Source organism: Sylvia atricapilla, chromosome 22 (assembly GCF_009819655.1).
Source record: "Sylvia atricapilla isolate bSylAtr1 chromosome 22, bSylAtr1.pri, whole genome shotgun sequence".
Lineage (NCBI taxonomy): Eukaryota > Metazoa > Chordata > Aves > Passeriformes > Sylviidae > Sylvia > Sylvia atricapilla.
This window is the reverse complement of record NC_089161.1, coordinates 3,627,619-3,652,220: the sequence shown is the minus strand read 5'-3', so window position 1 is coordinate 3,652,220 and position 24,602 is coordinate 3,627,619. Positions and strand designations below refer to the sequence as shown.

At 44.8% G+C, this 24,602-nt stretch overlaps 1 protein-coding gene across 8 annotated transcripts in view; it reads right to left on the bottom strand.

The window, feature by feature from the left end:
• The window catches only part of CAMTA1 (calmodulin binding transcription activator 1), a 235,428-nt gene that overhangs the window by 139,391 nt on the left and 71,435 nt on the right, over positions 1-24,602 (bottom strand). For all 8 annotated transcript variants that reach the window (XM_066334262.1, XM_066334263.1, XM_066334269.1 and 5 more), the window contains one exon: positions 14,346-14,481. In XM_066334262.1, the coding sequence (XP_066190359.1) occupies positions 14,346-14,481 (136 nt within the window). The remainder of the gene's footprint in view (positions 1-14,345; positions 14,482-24,602) is intronic.

Sequence of the window (24,602 nt, the reverse complement as noted above, 5' to 3'; positions counted from 1 at the left end):
CTTCCACTGTAAATGTTTGGATAAACGTTCTCAAAGTTCATATACTTGTCTTAATTTTGCTTTTTAAAACAACAGTATTAGAGGTGTCCCTTTCAGCATGAAACAAAGAAATGTGACTTTCCACTTCCCACTCATTTTATTACATGCTGACATTGCTGAAAATTCTATTTTTAAATAGAATTTCTTTCCGATGATGTATATTGGCAATCAAACGCAGGCACAGCATGGTTTTCTGACAAGTTAAAATTCTACGGTATTTTCTCCTAAATAGTCTTATGTACTGATTACTTAGAAGAGCGAATTCCCTGCAAAGCTGCACCCAGGCACTCGGTTTTTGCTCCAGCTGATAAATGTAAGCAATAAAAATATGTTCCATTCTACAGCAGTGCCTATTAAAATGTAAACACCACTGGAAGATTTTGAGCAGGCTACAGAAATGCTTTATTCAAAAGCAAAAGGCTGTCTGAGGCTGCCAAAACCTGGCACGGCGCGTCCATTCGTCAAACAGAGCCTTCCACCAGTCAGTGGGACAGTGCCACAGGGGTCACACTGGGAGCACTGGTGCTGGGACTTCAGAAATCAGCCTGCAGAAATCAGGAGTTGCCATGGGAGCAGGACATCATTCCATGGGTGCATCAGCACGGGAGAACAATGGCACCAGGTGCTTCCCCTTAGCCATGCCCAAAAGAAGCCCCTGCCAGAGCTGTGGGGAAGCAAATGTGCCCCATGTAGAGACAAACCTTCCTACCTCTGAGGTCAGAGGTGCATCTACAGCCTGCATGAAGCAAGATGCTGATGAATCAAAATTCAAATTGTCCCTCATGAATAATTCACTGAATGTGTGTAAGTATAGCAGTGTAAATATATGTATGGCTACAAACAGAGATATATATATGCATATTAACAAAGGAATGGCTCAAGTTACCCACATGGAAAAATACCAGTGACCTGAGGATGTGTGCTTCATATGGCTCAGACACATCAAACTGTAACTAAAGAAACAGCCAGATATTCATCAAAGCATGGCGTGAAGCCATCCTCTTACCCATTCACTCCAGACATTACAAATCCTCCTCATTTATTTATATTTGGTTTTTTTCCTCAACTCAAGTTTTATTCTCCACCCCCATCATCTCCAGCACTCGGGCTGAAGTTCCTCACTGCCCACATCACCATGAGCCATCAGCTCAGCATCACCTTGTCCATACTTGGCAGTGAAATTACATGAATGACCATTACCATGGTAGGCCAGCAAGTGCATTAAAACCCTGGAATTCATATAAACTACAGAAGATCATAACTGACAGACAGAGGTGCAGGGTCCATCGATCATTCCCTTCTCCCTCACAGCAAGAAATGTGGGATCACGTTAAAAATAGAACAGACACCTGCAACTAGATGGGTATTTATACAGAATATTGTGACAACTGTCATTTCACATTAGTCAGCAAGATCCCACAGGATTTGGAGAAGTATTAACTGTGCTGCATTTTTTTACTGGCAAAATATAATAAAATCCACTTTCTTAATGGCTTCCTGGTGGGGATTGCTCCTCTCCCTGAAGTCATTCATGAAATAAGGATGCTCCTCCAAGAGCCTGGATAGAAAGCACTTTACCTAGGCACCAGAGTAGGGAGAGAGGGGGAGTTTGTGTCATTCTTCACTTGGGACTCATCCATGCTTTTTCACAATGTTTTGATGATGCCAAATTCAAAACATGACCATAAATGACCCAAAGTCAAGGCAGACCAAATGCGTGATGGTTACCTGATAATTACTTTGAATTATGACCCCCAAAGTGTGAAGATCAGAGAAGGAGACTGTGCACTCCTAAGAGCCCATTTCTTGAACAAGTTCCTAAAAGATCTGGAGGAGGAAAATTCCAAATTCCAGAGTCAGAGGTACAGAGACACTTCTGCTTATTTACAATAATAAAAATGCTTTGCCCTTACAGATGAAGCATTTCAAGGTCTTGCTTGTTACCCTGAGCCTCATGTAATAAAAATAGGACTTTTGTGAAAGTCCTAGATGCTCCTTTTATTTGGTGAAAGACATTTACATCACTGGAAGCAAAATGTATCCTCAACAGCAATGTAGTTTCTGTCAAAAAACACACTGTGCCCTACATTTTACCATCATCACAGTTAATCATTTATACACCGTGCAGAGGCACGTGGTGCTCACTGAGAAACACCAAGGCCCATTGAGTGTCCCAAAGAACATGCAGCAAGTACAGGCAAGGTGAAAAAGGACCAGGGAAGAAATATCTTGGATACAACCTCTGATGGACAGGGTTGGAAAGACAAGAGATGATGGCCAAGGAGATAGAATTGGAAAGGACAAAGGGAACTAGAGAAACACGGGTGAAATCAGGACAAGAACATGTCAACAAGGCAAAACTCAAAAAACTTTATGGGGAAGAAGAGAGTCTTGAAACAGATGCAGAAAGGGTCAAGACACCACCAAGAGTTCCAAAGAAAAGGTGACAGAACTGGGATGGCAGACAGAGTGCTGAGTGCATCAGTGGTTCAAGGGGAGACACTGGAAGGAGAAAGGCATTATCAGAGCACAGGAAGGCTTTCAGCAGCAGCAGCTGAAGGAAATGGGGGAACATCTGTAATCTTCTGCAAAGACCCACAGAAACGTTGTTTTAAAACAACTCACTCAAGAGAAGAGGCAGAACTGCCCTGATTTACATGAAATACAAGGTAATACAAGATAAAATGTAATGTGGCACAGTGGAAAGTGGAGAACTGATCTGCCTGTCATTTGACGCCACCAGAAGCATTTTATAAACACACATTAAAATTCAGGTTCTGTTTCTGAGTGCCTCTTGCTGAGGGAAATGGAGAGGGCACGGCCTTGACTCATGTCCTGGCTGGCACCGAGGTCCCCAGCTGTGCCAACTCAGACCTGTGCTCCCGATGAAGGCCATCTGTCAGTGGCCTCTGACACCCCAGTTTCCTCCTGCCTTGTCCCCATGTCCAGGGCATCTGGGCTTGTTTGTACCAACCACGATCGTGTTGAAGCACAGCCTGTCACACAAGTCCTTGTCATCTGGGCTGGGAATTGGCTCAATGATTCAAACACGCTTCCCTCCCATCCCAGCAGTGGTTGGTCTAAGTCCATTGTCACCTGCCCAGCAGAGAGGGACAGGCCACCTGTCCTGGACTCTACAGGGCTTGGAGGAACCTGTCATGGCACTCTCAGCCAGGTGTAGGACATCCAGCTGTGGGCTCCTAAAGAAAGGGGACAGAATCAGCATGGCCATCCACAAAATGTTTTATCAGTACAAGTGATCAGCCCCTTGGAGCATCATTCCCAAGCCTGCAGCAAGCTCTCCACCTTTGCCCATCTTTATATCATGACCAACATCTTTTTGGAAGATAAAGGCACAACAACTGAATTCAGGCATCCGTAGGTGGGATTTTCCAATGTGTGCTGTGCAGGCCAGATAATCCTGATACTTTAAGTTTCAGCTTTCATACTATCCAGATTCTGTACTGCATTATGTAACTATTGTATATAACTCTGACCTTCATATAAAATGTTAGCAAGTTCTCCTCACAGTTTAGTTAGACAAAACATTCCTTTTCCAGCCTGAGAACCAAGGACACCATTGCAGCTTCAGCCCCAGAAAGTACAAACAACACTGAATTGAGGAGAGCAATCTGGGAGGATGGGACTTTATAACCAGAAGCTGCAATTGGACAATTAATCCAAATATGTAAATGGACCAAAACTTATAAAAGTGTGAAAATGTTTAACCCGCGGTCCATCTTGGGTGTAGCCTTGGCCAGGCTCTTGTACTGCCCAAGGTGTATTCTTTGAAGGCCTTTTTAATAAATACCTACTTTATTCCTTTACCCCTGTCTAGCCTCTGTTCTAGGTAGCCTCTCAAGGCATCAATCCCAACTGCTCCTCTTGACCTTGCAATCTCTATTTTAATTAATGTGTCCTCTTGGTTACAGAATATCAAGGATATCAAGGAACATTACAGCTAACAGTCTTGTGCTTGGGGGTTTTCTTCCCACCATGGACTTTCAACAACTGTTACACATTTTTCTTTGATTTTGATAATCTAATGTTATAATCACGACCTATCCCCAATCCACTTCAGATTTTGTTCGTTTAATCAAGAGTTGAGCAATTTCAAAGATGTTTTTACAATTCAAATACTGGGTGGTTGCACACTGAGCCAATCCTTAGATATCTGAAAAGTTCTCCAACACCAACCTCACAGTTTTAGTTTTCCTGGTATTGCAGGCAATCTAGTTGATCTTACAGACAATTCCGATTAAATGAGCTTTTTTCTCTCTCCAGTTCTCACAAAAAATATATAAAATATTTACACATGTGATACAATGAACTTCATGTTCTTCTTCTGCTTAGAGCAACACTTGGTGCACAGGTGCTGACATTTCTAAGTCTTTAAAGAAACTAAACCTAAAATTCTTTGGAACTATTTTATTCAATATTCTATTGGGGTTTTCCTCTAACAGCAGTCACTGCACAGCTCCCATAGGTTATATATAAGAAGAGTTATTTTTGTGGATAAAAGACAACAAGAAGTCAATAATCTTTGGCAGACAGCCTTCACTGTTCTGCTAGCACAAGCACATCCAACTGCTGATGAGCCTTAATGTTTCCGTGATATTGTTTTCTGTTATAAAATGAAAGATCTAATCTATGCTGAAGGTCAGTCCCCACCAAAGACTGCAATCAGTGATAGCCTTCATAACCTCACTGAAATTTGTAATATTGTGCCCTGTCACAGCAGTGGTCCATCGATGTGTCCTCTGCCTGGGATGCTGCAGAGCTGGAAGTGCCCCCAGTTCTGCACTGCTCCTTGAGCACCAGGAAAAGCTGACCCACAGATCAAACCAGAGCACGAGGAAGCTGCTGGCACAGGCAGTATAACCCCATACACACTTCATGAAGAATGATAAAGCCCTGCCAGCATTCCCCAGTGGCCTTCACCTCTGCTACGACACATGCTTAAACTTAGGGCAACAGCAGGAGAAAAATCCATCCCTTCAGTGATCAACTCTAAATGCACAACATCTTGTAGAAAAAGGCGTAACTAAAGCCATGACTTCTTGCCATACCTTGGAGTCAGACAATTATGAAGAATTTTTAAGGAGTAATTTAGGTCATTAAAAAGTCAAAATATACAATATGCAAGAATCAGCATCAGTGTGTCACTGCTCCATGGCATGGTGCTGCTGATCCTGGCCAGGGCTCACGATGGCACCAGTGCCATCTCCTGCCAACACATCATTGTGGCTCCGTGATGGTTGTAAAGGGTTTTCCATATAAGCCTGAGCTTGGCTCATGTTGCAGCACGTTTGACACCAATATGTATAAAGTATGTTGGGTAACTGCTGCTGGAATTCAACATGTGCTGTATCTCGTCTAGGAGATGCAATTTACTGGCTATATTCCAGTAAAATAACTTTATGCCCTTCTGTAATGATAAATAACTGTTAATAGCATAATGGAATTAATATTTACTTTGAAGCTATGCTGCCTATTCAAATAAAGTTGCTATATATAGAATCATCCCCATGCTGCTGGGCTTTCTAAAGGCTGAGAATTGTCAAGACAACAGGCAAATATTAAATTCCAGTTACCTCCAGCCATTAATAAGCCTCTAGATTTTGGGTTTGTAATTGAAACCCTTCTGTGTATTTTATACAGTTCAAGAAGTGTTAATTCAAATGTGGGACAGACAAGAAAGGAAGGGCTTTTGGGGTCTGGGAACTCCCTCTGACTGCCCTAAGAATGGAGACGTGTAGAATGGTGGGTCTGGACCACCAGGGTTGAAGCTAGGGGCAGAAACCTCAGCAAGCGTTCACAGGAAAGTTCATTATTTAAAACACAAAAAGTGATCATGCTTTTGTCATTATAAATGTACCTTTTATAATTCCAACAAGGAGAGAGACACTGAAGTCTAACCACGTTTCTTCTTCATGGGCGTGAAGGAAAATACATAGAAAGCAGGAAAGGAGACGGCATTTCACCTTTTTAAGCTCAGAAACATGCTTCCTCTTAGTAGGAAAATGCTCAAATAAATTATTCTGGCTATGGTAGAACCTTACACACACAATGGAAACCTGCCTGCAAGGGCAACAGTGAGCCTGACCAACACAAGGAAAGGAAGGGCCAAGCCATTGCTCCCATCATGGAAGCTCAGAACAAAGTGCAACAGGAGGATTAGGCAGTGCAGCAGTCACAAGCACTGCAAATCCTCCTCACAGTGCTCCAGCATGCTGGTGTCACCTCATCCTGCTTGTATTCAAAATTTCTTCATGGCAACAAGCACAAAAAAACTGCAGGCAAAGTGTAACCATCAACAGAAACGCCCACGCAGTATCAGAGTGTCTGGGGTCAGACAGAAGGCAGAATCTTCACAAACATATTTATAGTGCTTTAAGACGCTGCAGTCCTCTGGAGCTCAGGGCCTTTTAATGGAAAAACACCATGTATTTGTTGTGGCAAGTGACAAGGAGGCAGTCCAGCATGGTGCTGTCCAGCGTGGTGTGCAGAGGGAATGCCGTGGTGGGGACTGCAGTGGGACAGTGCTGGCCAGAGCAGAGAGATGCTGGGGCACCCAGCCCTGCCACCACCACCACATCCCCCTGCAGAGGCACCCAGACATGCCCTCAGGCTCTGCACTGGGAGATCAGAATCTTTACTGATTGGTTTGAATGCCCGAACTCTTCACCTTAGAAGAGTTCAGAGCTGCTGTACCTTATTCTGAGAGCTCAGCCAAACATTGAACCAAGCGCAGCTCTGCCAAGCGCTGCAGCTAGAGATGGACATCGAGCCCTCCCTGGCGCCTGGAGCTGTGTCCAGCTGCTGTCCACGGAGGACGGAGGCACTCCAGCTGCGGGGGGAGCGTCAGCACAGCACTGAGCCGGGGGCAGCAGAGGGTTGGGGGCCAGGGGCCGGCTGCAGCCCCCCCGGGATGGCAGCGGGGTCTCTCCGGCACGGAGCACGCTGCTGAGCCCCGGCAGCCACGCGGTGGCAGCAGAAATATGGGAACACCGGAGCGGACAAACGCATTATCCCACCGCTCCAAGGGAAAGGCACTCTGCAAAGACGAGGCAACTGATACGTGTAAGTCAAAGTATGCGATGGTTTTAGGATATGGGGAGTGTAGAAAAACAGTTTTTCTTGACGAAATACAATAATTCACATTTTCTGCACTCCTGATATTGCCAACAGGGTCACTCGGGCTTCCCTGCCGACACAGCACAGCCATCTCCCCCAGCATCTTCAGTGTGACCTACAGCAGACACAGCAAGGTTCAGAGCACACCTCCTGCTTCACACTAACTCCTGGGTCAGATCCCGGCTGGGAACCAAGGGAACCCCTTGCTGCTGGCGCTGCCCTTCATCATGTCTCCCTTTCACTTCACCCCAGGGTACTAGTGGCAATTAATGCTTTTTATGTCCACTAAGTGTCCAAACACCATCTAATTAATCCTTATCCCTTGCCTATAAAAAAAGGGAAATAAATAACATCCTACAAAGGAGTGGCTACCCAAATATGTCAGATGCGTCCACACTCCAAAATCCCTTCTTGCCAGGTTCTGTGTCTGTTTTGCTTACTGGGGACAACACCAGACTGTGTTTAGGAACTCCAGCATCTCCAAACCTTCAAACAAGACTCTGCTCTCCATGCTCCTCCTCCCCACGCACACCTTGGTGAGCAATATCCCACTTTCCAATAGGAACTCAGGAAATTAAAATGTTTAATGCACCCCTGACGCACACAGAATTAGCAGCAATACAGCAAACGAGGTTTGCCTTCCTGGCCAACACACAGTGAAATAAATAAATAAAGAGGAGCTCACTAAAAGCCAGGCAGGGAAGAGAGAGCCACCGAGGCTCCCTCCTCGCTTCCCATGGAAGTCCTTATCTCCGTCACAGCCCACAATGCAATTACAAGATTACAAGGCACATGCTGCTCCAGCATCTGGATCCTCTGTGCACACACAGGGATCCCTACAGAACCAGGAAACCTCTTAATCTTGTGAGGAACTGCACGGATTCTCCTCGCAGCACGGCTCCCACTGACCCCTCTCCAGGCGCCACCTCCAGGGACAGACATCGTCTGGAGTTCCTATTTGTCCACACAGGCACAGAAAGGAACTGTGTGGTCAAAAAGGTAAATGCTGACCACCGACTCTGGTCCAAAAAGCACTGATGCTTATTTTGTTTGGTTGTAAACTGTCTGATCTACATTGCAAACCCAGGGATAAAGTCTGTACCAGTACCCCTCCATTCCCATCCCAGTCCCCAGCACGTTAAACCCAGACCACAGAGCCAGCAATCCAATCTCCATATATTTTGTTCTCAATATATTTCATTCCTGGCCACCGATCTTTAGATCTCCTATTGGATTTTGTTTTTGTAAATGGATTTTCCCACAGAGCTGGCAGAAAATAGATTTAATTTCAAATTTCTCCAAACTGAAATAGTCAATATAAATGTCAATGTGTGTTTGTGCCATGCAGCCAGTGAGGCGACACAAGCTTCACATTTCAGAGAGGTGCGAGGGCCTGCCAGCATGTTTTGTGTCTGTATACTTGTTCTAATGCCTTCTTTCATAACAATGAGTAAAAATGTATATATATTTATTAAAATTTTTGTTTCGCTGTTTTGTTTTGTTTTAGGGGTGCAAAAACCAATATGATGTCTAGCACTGCTTTGCAGGCAAGTCAAGAGGCAAGATTCCCTATCAGCAGAGGATTCTGCAAACTGACATCCCCACACCACAGACCCATCACAGAATGGTCTGGATTGGAAGGGACATCAAGGACATGGGCAGGGACAACTCCACTACTGTAGGTCCCTGGTTCCCTCTCTTCCACCAGCACGGGGTGTAGTTGCAGCACCAATTACTCAACAATTCCAATCTAGCCTGATGTTAATGTCATTAGTCCACAGAGATCCTTTTGGAATCATTTACATTGAAACTGTCTTTTTACATCCTAAATGAAAAATGCTCAGGCTTCAGTGAATGGGATTTGAATTACAACCCTACCACATGTGGCTCAGCTTTAGTCACGCTATTTATTAAACAGGGGAGAAAACGGTGATGCAGTCAATTACAGAGCAATTACCTGAGCACTGTTGCAAACCTGTTGCCTTGCACTGCAGGGACAGTGGCTGCCCTTGACTTAGGCACAACTTGCCTACAGGACACCTGCCAGGCAGAGCATCCCCCAAGGCCCTGATCTCAGCTGAACCTTTATTCTGAGATGCCCAGATACTAGGAAAACTGACTGATGAAGTTAAATAAGCCATAACAATTAAAGGATTAGGAATGTTACAGGTCTTGTGAAGAATAAAATCTTCTGGACATGCAGAGGGCATTAGGAAAAGAAGCCAAACCTCAAGAGAATGTGACTTTATGTTACTGCAGGAGAATACATCAGGACCCTGATATACAAAAGGATTATTGATATGTATGTTCCCTTCTGAAGAGGCTCCCAGGAGATCCATTCTGGATTTAACAATAATCCATACTCCCCTTCAGAAATGGCAAAACAGTGCTCCCATTTCCCAGGACTGCCTCCAACACAGGAATCGTTAAGCTGCCATCACAACCCTCCATTCCAGGTGCTGTAAACACCAGCTGCAACTGGAATAAATTCCAACCACAGCTCATGAGAGCTCAACACTTCCACATTTCTGCACCAGCATCTGCCTGTGGTGCCGACTGTGGAGACGTGCCCACTGCAAAGCTGAGAGTGCCACAGCAAAAGTGGGGAGATGCTGTTGTACTCCATGGTCTCTAATAAGCTACAGGGGTTAACCAAGAGGCTGGGTATAAAGGAGATCAGTCACACCTCAGGAGAGGTGTGAGGACAGTGCTATTTGTAGCAATGATGAAGAACAGAAAAGTGCCCCTCCTTGTGAGCAGTTTCTCCCTTGTTCAGGGCCGCTTGTTTGTGTTAATGCATGCACATGTGTGTGTCATATTTCCAGAAAGCTTCTCACATTAAACTCACCTTTCTTCTCCAAAGTATTCCATAGTATTTGTCTGGAATGCATTAGGCAGACTGACTGAAGAATGTGATCCTAATTAGTTTGCAAACTACACAGCTCACCTCTGAGGGTGAGCAAAGCCCGTGTAAATTAAAGTGAATTGGAGCGAATTGGTTGAGGCTGTCCAAGGAATCCCTCTCCAGATTAGGGCTGCTCCAGCGTGCCACCTCCAAGGCTGCTCCCACCCTCCCATGACAACCGAGTAGATTTCATCCATGATAGCAGCAAATGGAGAGATGTAAAACCACTTTGCAGTTCAATATTCCATGGTGGACTATTTTGCACGATGCAGAGGACCCCATTTGGTCATTTCCCAACTGATTCTTCACAGGTGTCCCCAGCCCCAGGCTGCAGAGGCCACTGATGCCAGCCCCACTCTGGTGACCCAGGGCAGGCATGGGGCGCTGCCAAAACCTAAATGCTACAGAAACCTGTGCAAAGTTCTGCTGGTGATGTCCCAGGGTTTATGAAGTAATTGAATAATCTAAAATTTTCATTCCTGTCCTCAATGGACTAATCTGCAATAGTGTTAAGGGACTGTTATGATATTAATTAAATACAAGTCCTGCATACAAAATTGATACTTCGCATCTCCATCTCCACAAGGGAGTTTCTCTCTTAATAAGACTGAAATCAAGTTTTAGTTTTTTGTTTTGGTTTGGTTTTTTTAAGGAATTCATAAAGATTATCATCTTGTACCAAGGTAACAAACACCCAATCTAGAAGGGACTAAAGTATTTCAAATCCAGAAGCTCTGGTGCTGGGAGTGGGACTAGGAGCACAGCTCTGCCCCAGCCTTGGGACAGCCCTTCTCCATATCCACTTCTCAGGCACTGGGGTTTGGAGAGACTAAAATATCCTCAACACAGGATAAAGAGCAGCAGAATCAACACAGATGATTCCAAAACGCAGATGACAAGAGGGAAATTCACTATAAAAACATGACCTCGTTTTAATTTTAGCAGCAGTTTACTACAAATTCACGTGAAGGCGCAGTTACACTCTCCTGGAAAAGTTCACACACAAGAAAAGGCAGAAAGGCATCCACTGAGCCAGGCACCTGCAACACAGAGCAGCACCATCCAGAATCATGGCAAAGCTATTCCAACACTCCCCTTACTATTATTTATTAGTTAAAATTTTTAATTATGTGAATTGATCAGGAACACATCACCAGGGATCCTAATTAATTAGAATTTTAAAAAGGATCACAGACCGGAGATTCCACAAAGAATTGCACAAAGAGGTGCATTAAGGGAAAGGCCAAATTAACTTCTCCTTTCTGGTTTCTAACAGGACTGTGATCAGATTAACCAAGTAATACCCAAACTCCTCCCACACAGTAATGCCAACCAAGGCAACAGCTTGAGGATTTCAGACCATTTTTGTTTAACATACACTTGGTTAAGTAGTTTATTCCTCCTAATCCATATCTATTTAAATGAGTGTATTCCTAGTCAAATTAGTTTATTCCTCATATGTGTCCTAAATTTGTTTTAGCTGCCTTACCCATGCTCACCAAATCCTTCTATATGGTTCTGACAGACATCAACATCCCTCAGGATCTGATGCAGACTTTTTGTTTCAAAATGTATTTTTCTATTTACCCAAAACTTGGAAAGACAAAGGAGTCACCACATTGACAACACTTGGGAAGGAATTAATTATTAAATCTTCTAATACAAATCCCTGTTCAGAACTGGCTGGTCAGTAGTTTCACAGGCCAGCATGTTCTTCCTCCCTGCCTCCAAGCTGCCATTTCCAGAGCAATGTTTGGATGCTATTGATGCTCTTGGCTGTCGGCTCTGCAAGTACTTTTCCATCAGTGTGACAATGATCCCTATTTATCTTCTGGCTGCAAGAGTCGCTGAGATGATCTGGCAGTGCCACAAGGCAGACAGTTATTTCATGCCCTGTTAAACCCTAATGCGGCTAACTACGGTATCACTCCAAATTTGAAAAAAGCCTTTTTTTTTTTGTTATTTTAAATCTGCTGCCTACGTGTCCAAGTTGAGAACATTGCTTCCTTTTAGAAACATTATCAGGAATCTAAACCCAAAATGCTGTCTGTGAGGTACCATGGTGTACTGATTGAGTTATTAATTAATAAGGTTAAAACGACATCATCCTGCCCAAGAAACACCTGGAAGTCAAGAAAACAGACTTCTTCTGCATTGTTCAGAACAGAGAGTGGCAGTGACCACCCAGGTGCTGCCTGTGGATGAGAGAGTGCAAGTACCTTCTTGAAGATAGACAATCATGTACTAAAGGGCTCTCAAGCTGGAGAAGGATGTAGGAATGAATGGCTAAACCCTGGTACAACCAAATCGCAAAGAAAATAGTTTAACACTTATTTTCCTGAGTGGTGATTGTGATCAGCCACGAGGAGAAATCTTGAAAGCTGTGCTTCCTCCAGCTCCCATGACGTGCCTATCTGTGTTCGTTACTTTCCAGGAGACACACTTTAGTAAAACAGAAATTAATGGGTTCAGTGCAGGTCTCTTTGAGCTAAACATGATCACCACCACATCCATGCAGTCAGGCCCTAAAGGGCTGGATAGCTCCAGCTTTGGACTAACCCCAAGAAAGTCCCATTTCTTTTCTCATGTGCTCATGTGGCAGCCAAAGGTAATCAACAGTCTCTTGCTACAAGTAAAGGGACAGCACAGGGTCTGGTGTTCTGCATTGTCAAAGTTCACAGAAGTTAATTAAGCCACACTCTGCAAACCTGAAACAAAAACAAGGCACCACTTCTGTAATGATGACTTTTTTTTCTGTGCTTGTCATAATAAAACATTGTTATTGGATGTAAAAATTATGGAACAAAGTTATGCCTCTCTGGTGTAATATAATGCAATCCATTTAATACTATTTTAAACCCCAAAACCTCATTAGAACAGACAGAATGTAAGAATGACAAATGGGCTAGGAGGAAGCTGGAGCACGAGATGAATTCTGGGCACTCATCCCCTTCCCGTTGCTGGCACTGACTTCGGGGATGCCAGGGGAGTGTCAACCACCAGCACCACGTGGGGAGCACAGGGTGCCTGTCACCCCAACAGGGTGCCTGTCACCCCAACAGGAGGGAGGCTGTCCATGCCTTCCTAAGTATCTGCCAAGGCAGGCCTGGGGGTGAAGCTGGAAAGCTCAGCTTAGCCCAGAGTCCAGCCTGGCAGCTGCCAGAGAGGCCTGGAGGCACAGGTGAAGCTCTGCCTGTCACACACCCCCCAATTACCCCAACCCCAGCCAGACTCACAGGCTGTCAGCTGTAAAATCAGCCCAGCCTACACAAACACACACCCAGCAGCCTCATGCTCCTTGGCCAAAACGACACAGCTGAACGCTGCAATTACACATTTTAACGACCTTGGACCACTTTGCCCCCAAGTTTGGTAGCCAATGTTGGGAATACAGCCCTGCTGCCTTAGGAATGAGCTGGGCACAGCTCTGCGGGTGGGCTTCTGGTATCAGAACAAGTAATTACCATTTAATAAATATAAAACTTGGATAAATGCACTTGTTATCCACACCTGTGCAAACCTTTAACATCAGAAGTGACCCGAGCGAGCAAAACAGCTCTCTCCTCATGCAGATGGAGGTTAAAAAACAAAAGTGGTGTCAAACAATGACATATTTTAGAACAAATGGGCTTATTCCATAAATGATGCTTCAGGTGAAATCACTTGCACGAATGTGTCAGAGCAGCTGAATACCATCAGCAGAACAAAGGTTCTCTCAAAACACACATGGATTCTGGGCCAAATTTGACAGAAATTCTACCTCTGCCTAGTACAAGACCAACACTCCATGAGCACACAGAAATTATAGCAACTGCTGCCAAAGACTAGCCGAGATTTGTGAGAATCAAATCGGACCCATTCTAGCTACCATGGTTACAGAATGCACTGCAGCCCATCCTGAGGTGTTGGGCTGCCCTTGGGCAGTGCCTGTTGAAAAGACCATGGAATCTACCAGAAGATGCTCAGTGTGGAGACACTCAACAATCACAGAGCCCAGCCAGCAGCCACACAGGTGGATGGTGAAGCTGTACTCACAGTTTCCTCAAAGGAGTGATAAAGAACAAGTGTATTTGCTTGTGAGGGGGGTGAGTTGTGGTTTAACCCCAGCCAGCAACTGAGACTCAGGTCATGGGGAGCAGATGGAATTCAGCAAATAGGAGTATTTTTCTGTAAGTGTGGACAGCCTTTGTTGGGTTGAGGTGTCTTGGGGAGCTGTCACCTCCCGGCCCAGCACTGCCCACAGCCACTCCTGCAACGCTCCTACCTCCACTCCTTGCACCTTCAGTTTCATGTGATCCTCTCTGGTGGTCTTCCCGTCTTTCCTCTTTTTCCAGCAATATCCATCTTTCCTGTATTTCACTTTCTTTCTGTTGTACAGGATCATAGAACCATTCTGTGGTCTAAAAGCAAGAAAACAGGTTTGGGTTACATAAAGCAACAAAACCAGTCTGAAAGTGTCTATGGAACAACGTCCCACAGACCAGCAAAAGGCTCCACAGAATAGCAACAGTCAGGATTTGGTGTCAAATAAATGCTCTCCTTTTGCTGCTGTTACCTGGATGAAGTGATGTTTGCAATCTGCAAACTCTTCTGTGACAATCTTGAACCTAATGCAGGAAGTGCCAGTGATGGGTTAAAGAAAAAAAGGGAAGCCTGATAAAAAAGCCAACATTTTCACTGGATCTATTTTGACTGCTACATGCTGAAAATTAGAACGAAAGAAAATTTAGGGGAAAAAAAGATTGTTGTTATTTAATTGCAATTTCTCTCTCTTGCTAACACATCAACAGAATGAGATTCCAACCACCCCTAAGGCTGCACCGGGACATGGACGTTGGCTTAAAATGACAATAAACAAGAAAAAAGAAAGGAAGGATAAAAGCACGACGTATACATTGTTTTCACTGTTTTGCTTAGATCAGTGCTAGACAGGGAGTAACCTGCTCCTTTCTGAGTACCATCGCAACATCAAAGACACAGGAAAACTTTTTCAACTTAAAAACTGCAATGGCAATTTGAAATGTCCTTAAAGGGATGGTGATGCCCAGCAGGCAGGAGCCAGTGTAGTTTGGTTGTAGAGAGATTTTGCTGTTTGCTAAGTGGAGTTACAACCATGGCAAGTTTGTTGTAACACTGAGAAATAACAAATACCCTCCAAGCTGGGAGGCAGTGAGCATTTTTTCCACATACACACAAATATTTATTGCTTGTGTCCAGAAACCCAAGCCCCATCTTCCCCAAGTATCCTCCTATCCCCCAGGTCCCAGCAGCCTGAACCAAGGGCTCGGGGAGGCTGCTCCTCCTCTCTTCCTCCTACACACCACCCTGAAAACAAACACTCGGGTGTCAGCACAGCCATGTATGTTTGACAGCACTGTAGACAGTGCATTAATTCAGTGGAGGTATTCTGTATCTCATTTCAGTGTTTATTTTATAAACCTCCAGTCACTGCACGTGTCAGCTCAAACCCTTCTCACAAGACCAGGGATCCCCCAGGCTGCGTCCCGTCACCCGCGTGGTCAGGGCAGGCGATGAGAAGCCAACGAGAGCTGATCTCCTGCCTGCTGCCTCTGCACTCACACACAGCACTTCACAAAGCACATGCTCAAAAGACCTGGAGGCTTCTGATGCCAGGGAAATCCTGATTCCCTCACCCCCAGTGCCACACGGGCACAGGCAGGGCAGAGCCCAGCTCTGCAGCCTTGCTGCAGCTCTGCAGGGCTGGAACCGGGTCTGTGGGTTGATTTCTGCAATGAAAAAGGAGCACAGTGAGAGGGCACTGGCAAAGCAGTCAACGAGATTTATAGAAAATAGAGCCCAATGAAACAAAATCTCTTAAGGATCTCTGGAGCGGTTTTCGATTTTGATAAGGGTGTATCGAGCTGCTTTAAGGCTCGCAGAAAGCAGCTGGTTTTTAAAGATAACTTCATGAGATGAGATGCAATTTTAACCGGATCTACACTGCAGCTGTATTTCACCTGCTGTAAGGAAGAAGAGAGGAAAGCTGTGCCCTGCTCATCCCTCAGCTTTCAGACACAGCCCAGAGCAGCCAACTGATCGTTGGGAAGACGCAGCAGGCGAGGCTGCCGGGGATTCCCAGGGCGTGTGACAGATGGGACTCCAGCCCAAATCTCTGGGGGTTTTGCCACTCAGCCCGAATTTGGGGATTTCCTTTTTCCCTTTGCAGATGAGAGGGATAAAATCACAAGCCTGAGCACAGGCTGCAATTCTTGATCAGCTCTGGGTTTCCTCTCCTTTACAAACCTGTGGCATTTTAAACCTGCCTAATCTCTATTTTAGTTTCTTGCCTGTGGCCTGAGGGGAGGAGAGGGAAGGACAGGAAGAGTAATTGCAAAGCAGAAAGCCTTTTGTCTCAAGTATTGATGAGATCTGGGATGCTTTCCTCCCTCTCACCCTGCTATCTACTGCCAAGGCTCCCACAGATTGCCACAAGAGCCTAAGAGCTACTTTTGCCCAAATTGCTCCTGCTGCAGCCAGGAAGAAGATCCTAAATTCTATTTTCCTACCTATTTTTAACATGAACAATCATCCCCTGCAGCTGATGGGTCTGGGAACTTGATTGTTGCTTGGGGCAACCCAGAGCTCCTGACAGTGCTCAGGAGTGATCCAGGCCACTGGACAAGCCAGAGTTTCCCTCAGTAAGGCAAGGAGAGGGAGGAACGGAGGAAATGGGATCTCCAGGGAAGATTTTCCAGAGATGTCATTTTGGATTTGATGCCCAACTCAGCTGTGCATACTGACCTCTGGCTCCAAGTCCTGCTCTGAGTGGGTTTTGTTCCTTTTGGATTAAGTCCCTCACCTGGTTCATAGGAATCTAAACCTACTTATCTTCTGGTTAACAGGAAGCAGATGCAAAGAGGGAATAAGCAGAAAGCAAGTTAAGATTAGGGTATTTTGGTCAACTGATGCTTCATATCTGCCTCTCCATTAGTGCTCCAATTTAGGTCCCTCTGGCCTGAAGGACGGAGATCTCCCACTAATCACATTACTACAATATTAAAAATGCTGTTCAGTTTAACCAGTTCCCTCTAAATTGTCACATCGAGATGTGGTAAATGTCAGACATATCAGTTAATGAAAACTAAGTTTTACTGCCTCAGGAGCTGGGGGTGCCAAAAGGGAATTGCAAATACTGCAAATCCAAAAGTCTCTTTTTCAAGATAACAGAGCAAGATCAGCCAGAACCATTCCTTGAGAAGGTCCATGGCCCTAAGAGTTATTTTTTATTATATCATCTGCATTTATTCCAGTTCCAATCTGAGGAGGATATTTAAAGGACGAATATGGATTTTTTATGTTTAATGCAGCTGCCATAAAGCAGAGGCACCACACACCAGACCCTTCCTGTACCTCACCAGTGCATGAGCAGAAGCTGTCCCCAGTGCCTGGGTGACAAAGCCCCCTCCATCCCTGCCACCCACCACACTGAGAAATGGCTCCTGCAAACAGCCTGGTTGATGCTATTTTTCACCTGCATATTTTCTCTGGTTATGAAGTTATCATGGAGCCAAGGGACAACAGGAGGGGACTATCTTCCATCTTCTGCATCTATGCATGATAATAATGAGAAATTAACTTCTGCTTTCCCAAAGGAGCAACCCACTGATGCAGAAACTGGCTGAGAGAAGCTGGAGTCGTGGAGGAAGCCATGAAAAGAGACAGCCTTTCAAGAAAATATTGCACTGAATCTTTGTCCTCATTTCCTTAGGAATGGAAAGAAGACCAAATCCTTGAACCTGTCTTCATCCAGGCCAGTTTGGGAATGGGGAAAATGCCAAAAGCGTGACAACGTGCCTCCCACTCAGCTAATGCCCTGCCATGCAGCAAAGCAGGCAGAGCTCTGGGGCTAGCAAACACTGCAGGTGATGAACTCCAAGTAACCATCTATTTCCTTTTTCTTTGCACTGTGTGCAGCTGGGCAGCCCTTGCACTGAAGCAGTGATGGACAGGGACTGTCAGTTAGGAGTGCTTCCTGGCTGACATCATGCTCTCAGAAACACCTCATCTCTTCTTTCTTGTTTCTGCCCAAGAAAAATATCTGATGACTGAAGTTATTTCTCCCCTGAGGAATTCTGCTCTTCAAGTCTTCATTTACCTTGACATTTCCCCCCCCACTGCACCTGTGGCTTATCAGAAGATTAAAGCCCAAATGGAAAACTGAAAGAGGAATCTCAAGCAGTTGCAGACCTCGACATCACCTGCCCTTGGCCAGGCAGGTACCTGGACACTCTCTGTTGGTTTAGGAGGTCACTCAGACTCCTGAAGGATGGACACACCCAAGGTCAAGGCAGAGCCATAATCCCTGTGTCAAGGGCATCACCAGACCAGGGATGCAGCTGGAGGATACTCTAACAGGTAGATCTGTTCAATACTGACAGAAAGCTTTAAAATGGTATTTACATGGGCAAATGTTTTCAAGACTGTGGGGACTTTGTCCATCACAGCTGTAACACTGGCAGATCACACAAAAATTTGTTTTACAAACACTTCCCCCCACCCCCCCTCCTAAATAAATGCTTGGCTTTGACCCTCAGGCAATGATTCACATTTGCCCTGAAATAAATGAAATCCCAGCATCTGCCCGGCCTCCACCAGTGGGACCAAAAACCAAGGAAAAGCCCCTCAATAACTTAATGCAGACATTCAGACTTCACCATAACTGCTGGAAAGCCATGGCATCTCATGGGGAGAGGCTGCTGCTGTTACAACCTCTGCTCTCCTCACTGCAAGTTGGGATTACTGGCACAGCACCTGAAGGAATCACAGATTATGTGTTTAAAATTTGTCTGATCTTTGAACTCTGCAGGGATGAAATAAAGACTTCAGAAAAGTCTTCTTATCCATGTAGTAGGAGGTAGAAATCACAAGGAAACGTAAATATGCTGCAAGATTTTGTATCTAGAATTAAATGTCATTTGCATTTAAGATGCAAGTGAACTTCCTTCATATCTACAATATTTAAGAAGTTAAAGTCTAAAGTCACAGACTTAGCAATTTTCTCCAGAATTGCGGTTAACGCAATGGCTAATCCCATCAAGGGGGCATTAATTGGTGTCTAGATGCTCCTTCTCATAGCAGCAGTTGGCCATAAAACTTAATCCTTACCTCCTCTTTCCAGCATGTAGCCTCCGTGTTCATCAATAAAAGTAATGTGATTCATTAAGTATGGGAGTAATTACCTGCGGCTCCAACAAACAGGACTGAAGGAGCCATGCCAGTGCCAACTTGGCTTTTGTGCCGTCGCACACAAACTGCCAGGGGCTGCCAAGGAAAGCCCTTCTGCAAGATCAGGATAAATGCTGATGGCTGCAACACGAGCTGCAGACCACTACACAGCTACTGGGCATCTCCTTGGTGTGGGCTGGGATACCCAGTGACAAGTCCTACCCCAAAAGCAGCTCCTTGGGGGTATTTAAGGAGCACACTGGTGCCACAAAAACACATTGTGAAGGTGCTCTGTTTGCAGGGTGCATTGGTACAGAAGTGAATCCCTGGAATATCTGGGGCTCTGCTGACAGAGGGAGGACCCAACCATCCTCCCAGCAGTGATGTCCCTGCAGCACAGTGCAGGCAGTGCCGAGCACAGCAGCTTCAGCTGCAGGTGACAGGGAGGCAGAGCCTTGCCCATGCCCTCGAGGGTGTCTCTGTCAGGCTGCAGAGGCTGAGAGCAACGGGGCAGCTCCAGGCACCTTGGTACAACAGCAGCTCCGACCAGCACCACTCCTTCTGTGCCAAGACCTGATGAATGTGTCAGAAACGAATGTTTTTGCAATATCCTTGCTCTTGACACAACTACAAAACTGGTAACAGTGCTACCAGCACTAATAAGAGTGATAAAACTAACGACAGGATCTGATTTCTCAGTAGCCATTTATTCTGCTGCCGTTTTTGTTTAAGTGTATTGCAGCTGGCCCTGAAGTGTGAACTCTGTGGAAGACTCACACAGCACCTCTGCCTATCATGGTTACTCAGCCTGATGAATTCCACCACTACAATTTTCTTTTCAGCCAATTAACAAACAAACAAACAAACACCCACCAAAAACAGGTTTAAAATGAAGTAGGTGTGTCATTCATAAGCACAAGCAGGTGGGTGAGCTCTGCTCTCCCAGTGACATAGAGGATCAGAACTCAGCTCAGCACCTTGTCTGGACCTCTGCAGGCAGGAAGATCCTTCCAGAAACAGCATTGTCCCAAAGCTGCATATTTAGTTCAAAGCAGTTAACAACAGTTTTCCTCACATTTTACTCAGCAACATGATAATTCACATGTTGATGGCTCTGAACTCTAAACAGACTTGAAAAAGAAATTAGAAACAATCTTTATGAACTCCTCAGCACACCGAGCAATTGAAGCCTCCTTGTAACGATGTAGGACCAAAGACAGAATATTAAAATTGTCATTAAGTGGAATGTACATGAAATGCTAAAAAGTCTGTCTGCAAATTATTTCTTGATATAATGTCATGCTGTAGAACTAAATCTTAGTACAAGGTATGAAAAAAGACAGTTAAATCAACTTTGTTCATTTAAATATAATTTTAAAAGAACTTGCATTCATCTCTTTATTGCTCAAGGATTTTTATCAATTTCTTTAGCCCTCATTTATTTCTCTTCCCTACTCCCATGGGGATACCATCTGATTTATTGGGAATTAATTCTTACAATTCATGAATTCTTTAAACTATTTTCATATTAATCACCACCATCTCCACTGGTGCACCGAGGAGAGCCCCGTTCCCTCTCTGTGCTCACACAGACCAAAGGGCTCCAGCCCCCAGGTGCCAGCTGCCATTCTGCCTTATCAATTGCTCTCTCCATGGACCCAGATTATTACGGTGAGGACCAAGGGCTCCAATTAACTTTTAAAAGGCTTATTTGGAGATGGCCTCCTCCTGCGGGTGGTGCTTCAGTTCTGAATCTAGTCACTCCCCAGCACAGCAGCAACACGTCTGTGCAAACACTGCTGCATTCTTATGGGGAAGGAAGGAAATGGAAGAAAAGGTCTATTGTTTTAGTTAACTTACTTCTGGTTCACTTTTTGTAACAACCACCAGCTCCAGGCTAACAACGTTTGCACAAATGTGTCAAAGTGAGGCTGTACCTTGCTTTTGTCCCAAACACCACATACCAGGGGAATTTAGAAGGATGCATGTGAGCCATGTCCTTGGGCTCTGGCAGGTGTCACCTCCCCAGCACAGAAGCTGGTGGGAGCCATACCCCAGCTTTGCTGGTTATTGGGAAGAATCTCATTGGGGATGCGAGGAGAGCAGAGGTCTGAGGAAGGAAAACGGTTCTCCCTCTGCTAGCAGCATGCAGCTTGACTCATGGCTTGAGACACCATAAAAATCTGTAAATATTTGAAATTTGAATAATAATAAATTAATTATATATTTTAATTGATAACCACTTCAAATCATAAACGCAGTTCAATAGCTGATGAACTTCTAACACTGCAGGCAGCAAAACAGCAAAGACTGGAAGAACTGGTGTTGCTGGTTTGGGAGGGAGCAACTCTCCAGCTGTGGTCCAGTAACACATCTGTCCCATCAGCACAGCCAGGCCCAGCAGAAGATGGGCAGAGCAGTAAGAAAAGGGCTGGAGAGGGGATACAGTGCTTCTCAACAGCCATCAGCAGCTCGCTCTGTCCAGGCAAAAGCATCGTTTGCAATATTGCAATTGAATTAAAAATGTTGATTTGCCTTGGACTCCATCAATTTTTTTTACTGGGACTACATTGATTCCTGATTAATAGTAACTATGTACATAAATCAGGATTAACCTGGAAACCAGAGATGCTCAAACTGTCCCAGAAGCTGGGCTGATTGGGCTGCCTGTCCAGCTCACAGCTCAGATCACCAGCTCTTTGTAGGGCTGAAGCTTAGGACGGAGTCAGCTGTTGAGGTCAGTTTTAAAATGGGGTAACAGAGGCACTCCCAGCCCTGTCCAGGCAAAGTGAGTGCTCCCAGGGCAGGAGGGCAGAGCTCACTGCTCATCCTCCAAACATTCACAAGTGGTGGCACTGACCAAGCCTGAGCTCTCTTCAACAGTCACCGACAAGGCACGTGCTGGAATGCCCCACAGCAGCCTGTTCTCAGCCCTTCCTCTCTTTCAAGTGAACCTCACAAATATAATCTGTTTATTTATATCAATTTAGTCCCATCAATTAATGATGACAAGGCAATTAACTAGAATGTCAGACAGTAAAAAATAACCACATAATGCCTTCTTTAGAGGAAATCTATTATGTAATTCCAATCGGTCTTCATTAACACAAAGTATTCCAGTAAAAGGTAGTAATCTAGTTATAGTCTGTGAAATATGAAGATCCCCAAAGTAATTTTTCAGAATTAAGGGTATTTTTAGTCAATAAGAAGAAAACCTGTCTGCAGTTTTTCTGCAAAAAACTTTTTTGCAAAAAAACTACACAACTCCGTAACATAAGGCAGCAGTACTGAGCAGGCTGTGCAGTATCACCAAAGAGGCACTGAATTCCATTCATCACCTCCCTTCCCCACAGTGTTCGGCGCCTGGAGCAAGCTGAGAGCGTGGCTTGCACCCTTTTTTCCATCCCTCATCCAACACTTATTTCACAGGGGCCGGCATCAGAGAAAGGAGTCTCAAACCACCAATTACAGCAGTTTTCAAACACCCTGACAAGCAGGTATTGCACTGATTAGGGTTCAAATCACTGTTCACAGCTCGATTGAGATGATGATGCAATATCCCACTCATCCTAGCTCCTTCACACACTGGCTCCACGACTGCCATGAGTGACAGGAGAATGACCTGACCTGGCTCATTCCTACCTGAACAAGTAACTTGTGCACAGAACAAGACAAAAAGTTTGTTTCTGTATTTCATGTGAGGCACTTCAGAATTACCAGTGTTTTAATGGTGCTAACCAAATTTATCAATTTTATATATTAAAGATTCAATTTTTAGGGAAAATGAGATGCAAAATATGAGTCCACAAAACAATCAGCTTAAACATGGAAATACATATTTTCTAATTTTAAGCCTTATTCGCCTTCAAACTTATTAATAAACTTGTAGTTGATAAGAGAGAATTAACCCCAAATATAGAAAATCCTGCAAACAAAGAACACAGACAAATAAAGAAGTAGTCAACCACTTCTCCAAAACATGCCCAAGCTGTTAAGTAGTCTAGACTTAAAATTTCTAATGAAGCAGTTTAAAAATCCTTAATTCCTATAGGAATGTGTTTACAATACAAACTCAATTATTGTCTTATTCTGATGCTTATCTTTTCTTACACCCTCTCAGCTCATCCTACTTTGGAATTTAATTACATTCCAGTATTTTTGAGTTCAGATGAAATTACACATTTTCAGATTAATTTAGCCTAAACCAACTTTCGAAAACAGCCAATCCTTTTTCTGCCACGCCCTAATTTGTAACCCTACAAATCAGCATGAACTGCCCTTTTAAACCTTGCATCACCCCACCATAAAGCCAGGCTCACTGCCCCCAAACCCAGCACAGCACCCAGCATTGCTGGGTCAATGTTTGCCCAATTTCCTTTGATCAAAACCCTCCTTTTCCTCTTACCTCTGTTATTTTCTGAGCTTGGTTGACAGAGAACAGTCAAAGGGTGACTGTTCCCTACACACTGGTGCAGGGAAGGCACGACCTTTTCTGTTTAGTTAAAACCCAAGGGCGATGCTCTCACAAGGACGTTTCAGCTCAGTCACCACAGGAGAAGCACAAGATGGGAACACAGCCCTGAAGCAGGCCCAGCACTCAGCTTCCCCCAAACCAAACCCCAGGACATGAGGCATTCCCTGATGGACACCTGATGCTTCCCCCAGAACGCCCTGCTGGCACCGTGCCGGGAATCCCGGCCTCTCCCAGGCTGCCTGAATCCAGGCACAGCCTCCACAGCTTTCCTCTCACCTCCCTCCCACCACTTGTGATCTGATGCAACCGTCAAATCCTCGGCATGTTTGAAACCTACTTGTTCAGGCGCCAAGCGGAGATTCATCTAATCCCTGCAATGAGCGAGAGGCTGCAATTGTGTTAATGCCATGCAAGACTTTCACTTTCCAGAACTTCACCAAATTTTTAAAATCGGCAAGAATCTAGGATTAAATGTTATGTCCCATATGAACTACATAATCTTAAGGAAAAACCCCAAACCCTACTAATTTGATTCTTTTCATACATTACCTAGAGTGCCCTCATATCCTTTCTAAGGGCACAATCTCCTCTCTAACCACTGCCCACTCTGGCACATCAACACTACAACAGTGGGACTGTGCCCACACATCACCTGATTTGGTTGACTTCCCACCTGCACATGCCTCTGGCTGTGAATCTCAAAAAAATGGGCACAGCCATGCTGTCATCTTGATCCAGGCCCCAAATACTATCTCACTCAATACTAGGGATTTTGGTAATTGCAGGTGGGCAGACTAAAGGAAGCTGTAATAGACAGAAAGTCCCTCCAGATATGTGCAGGATTACAAGTGACTTTTTTAT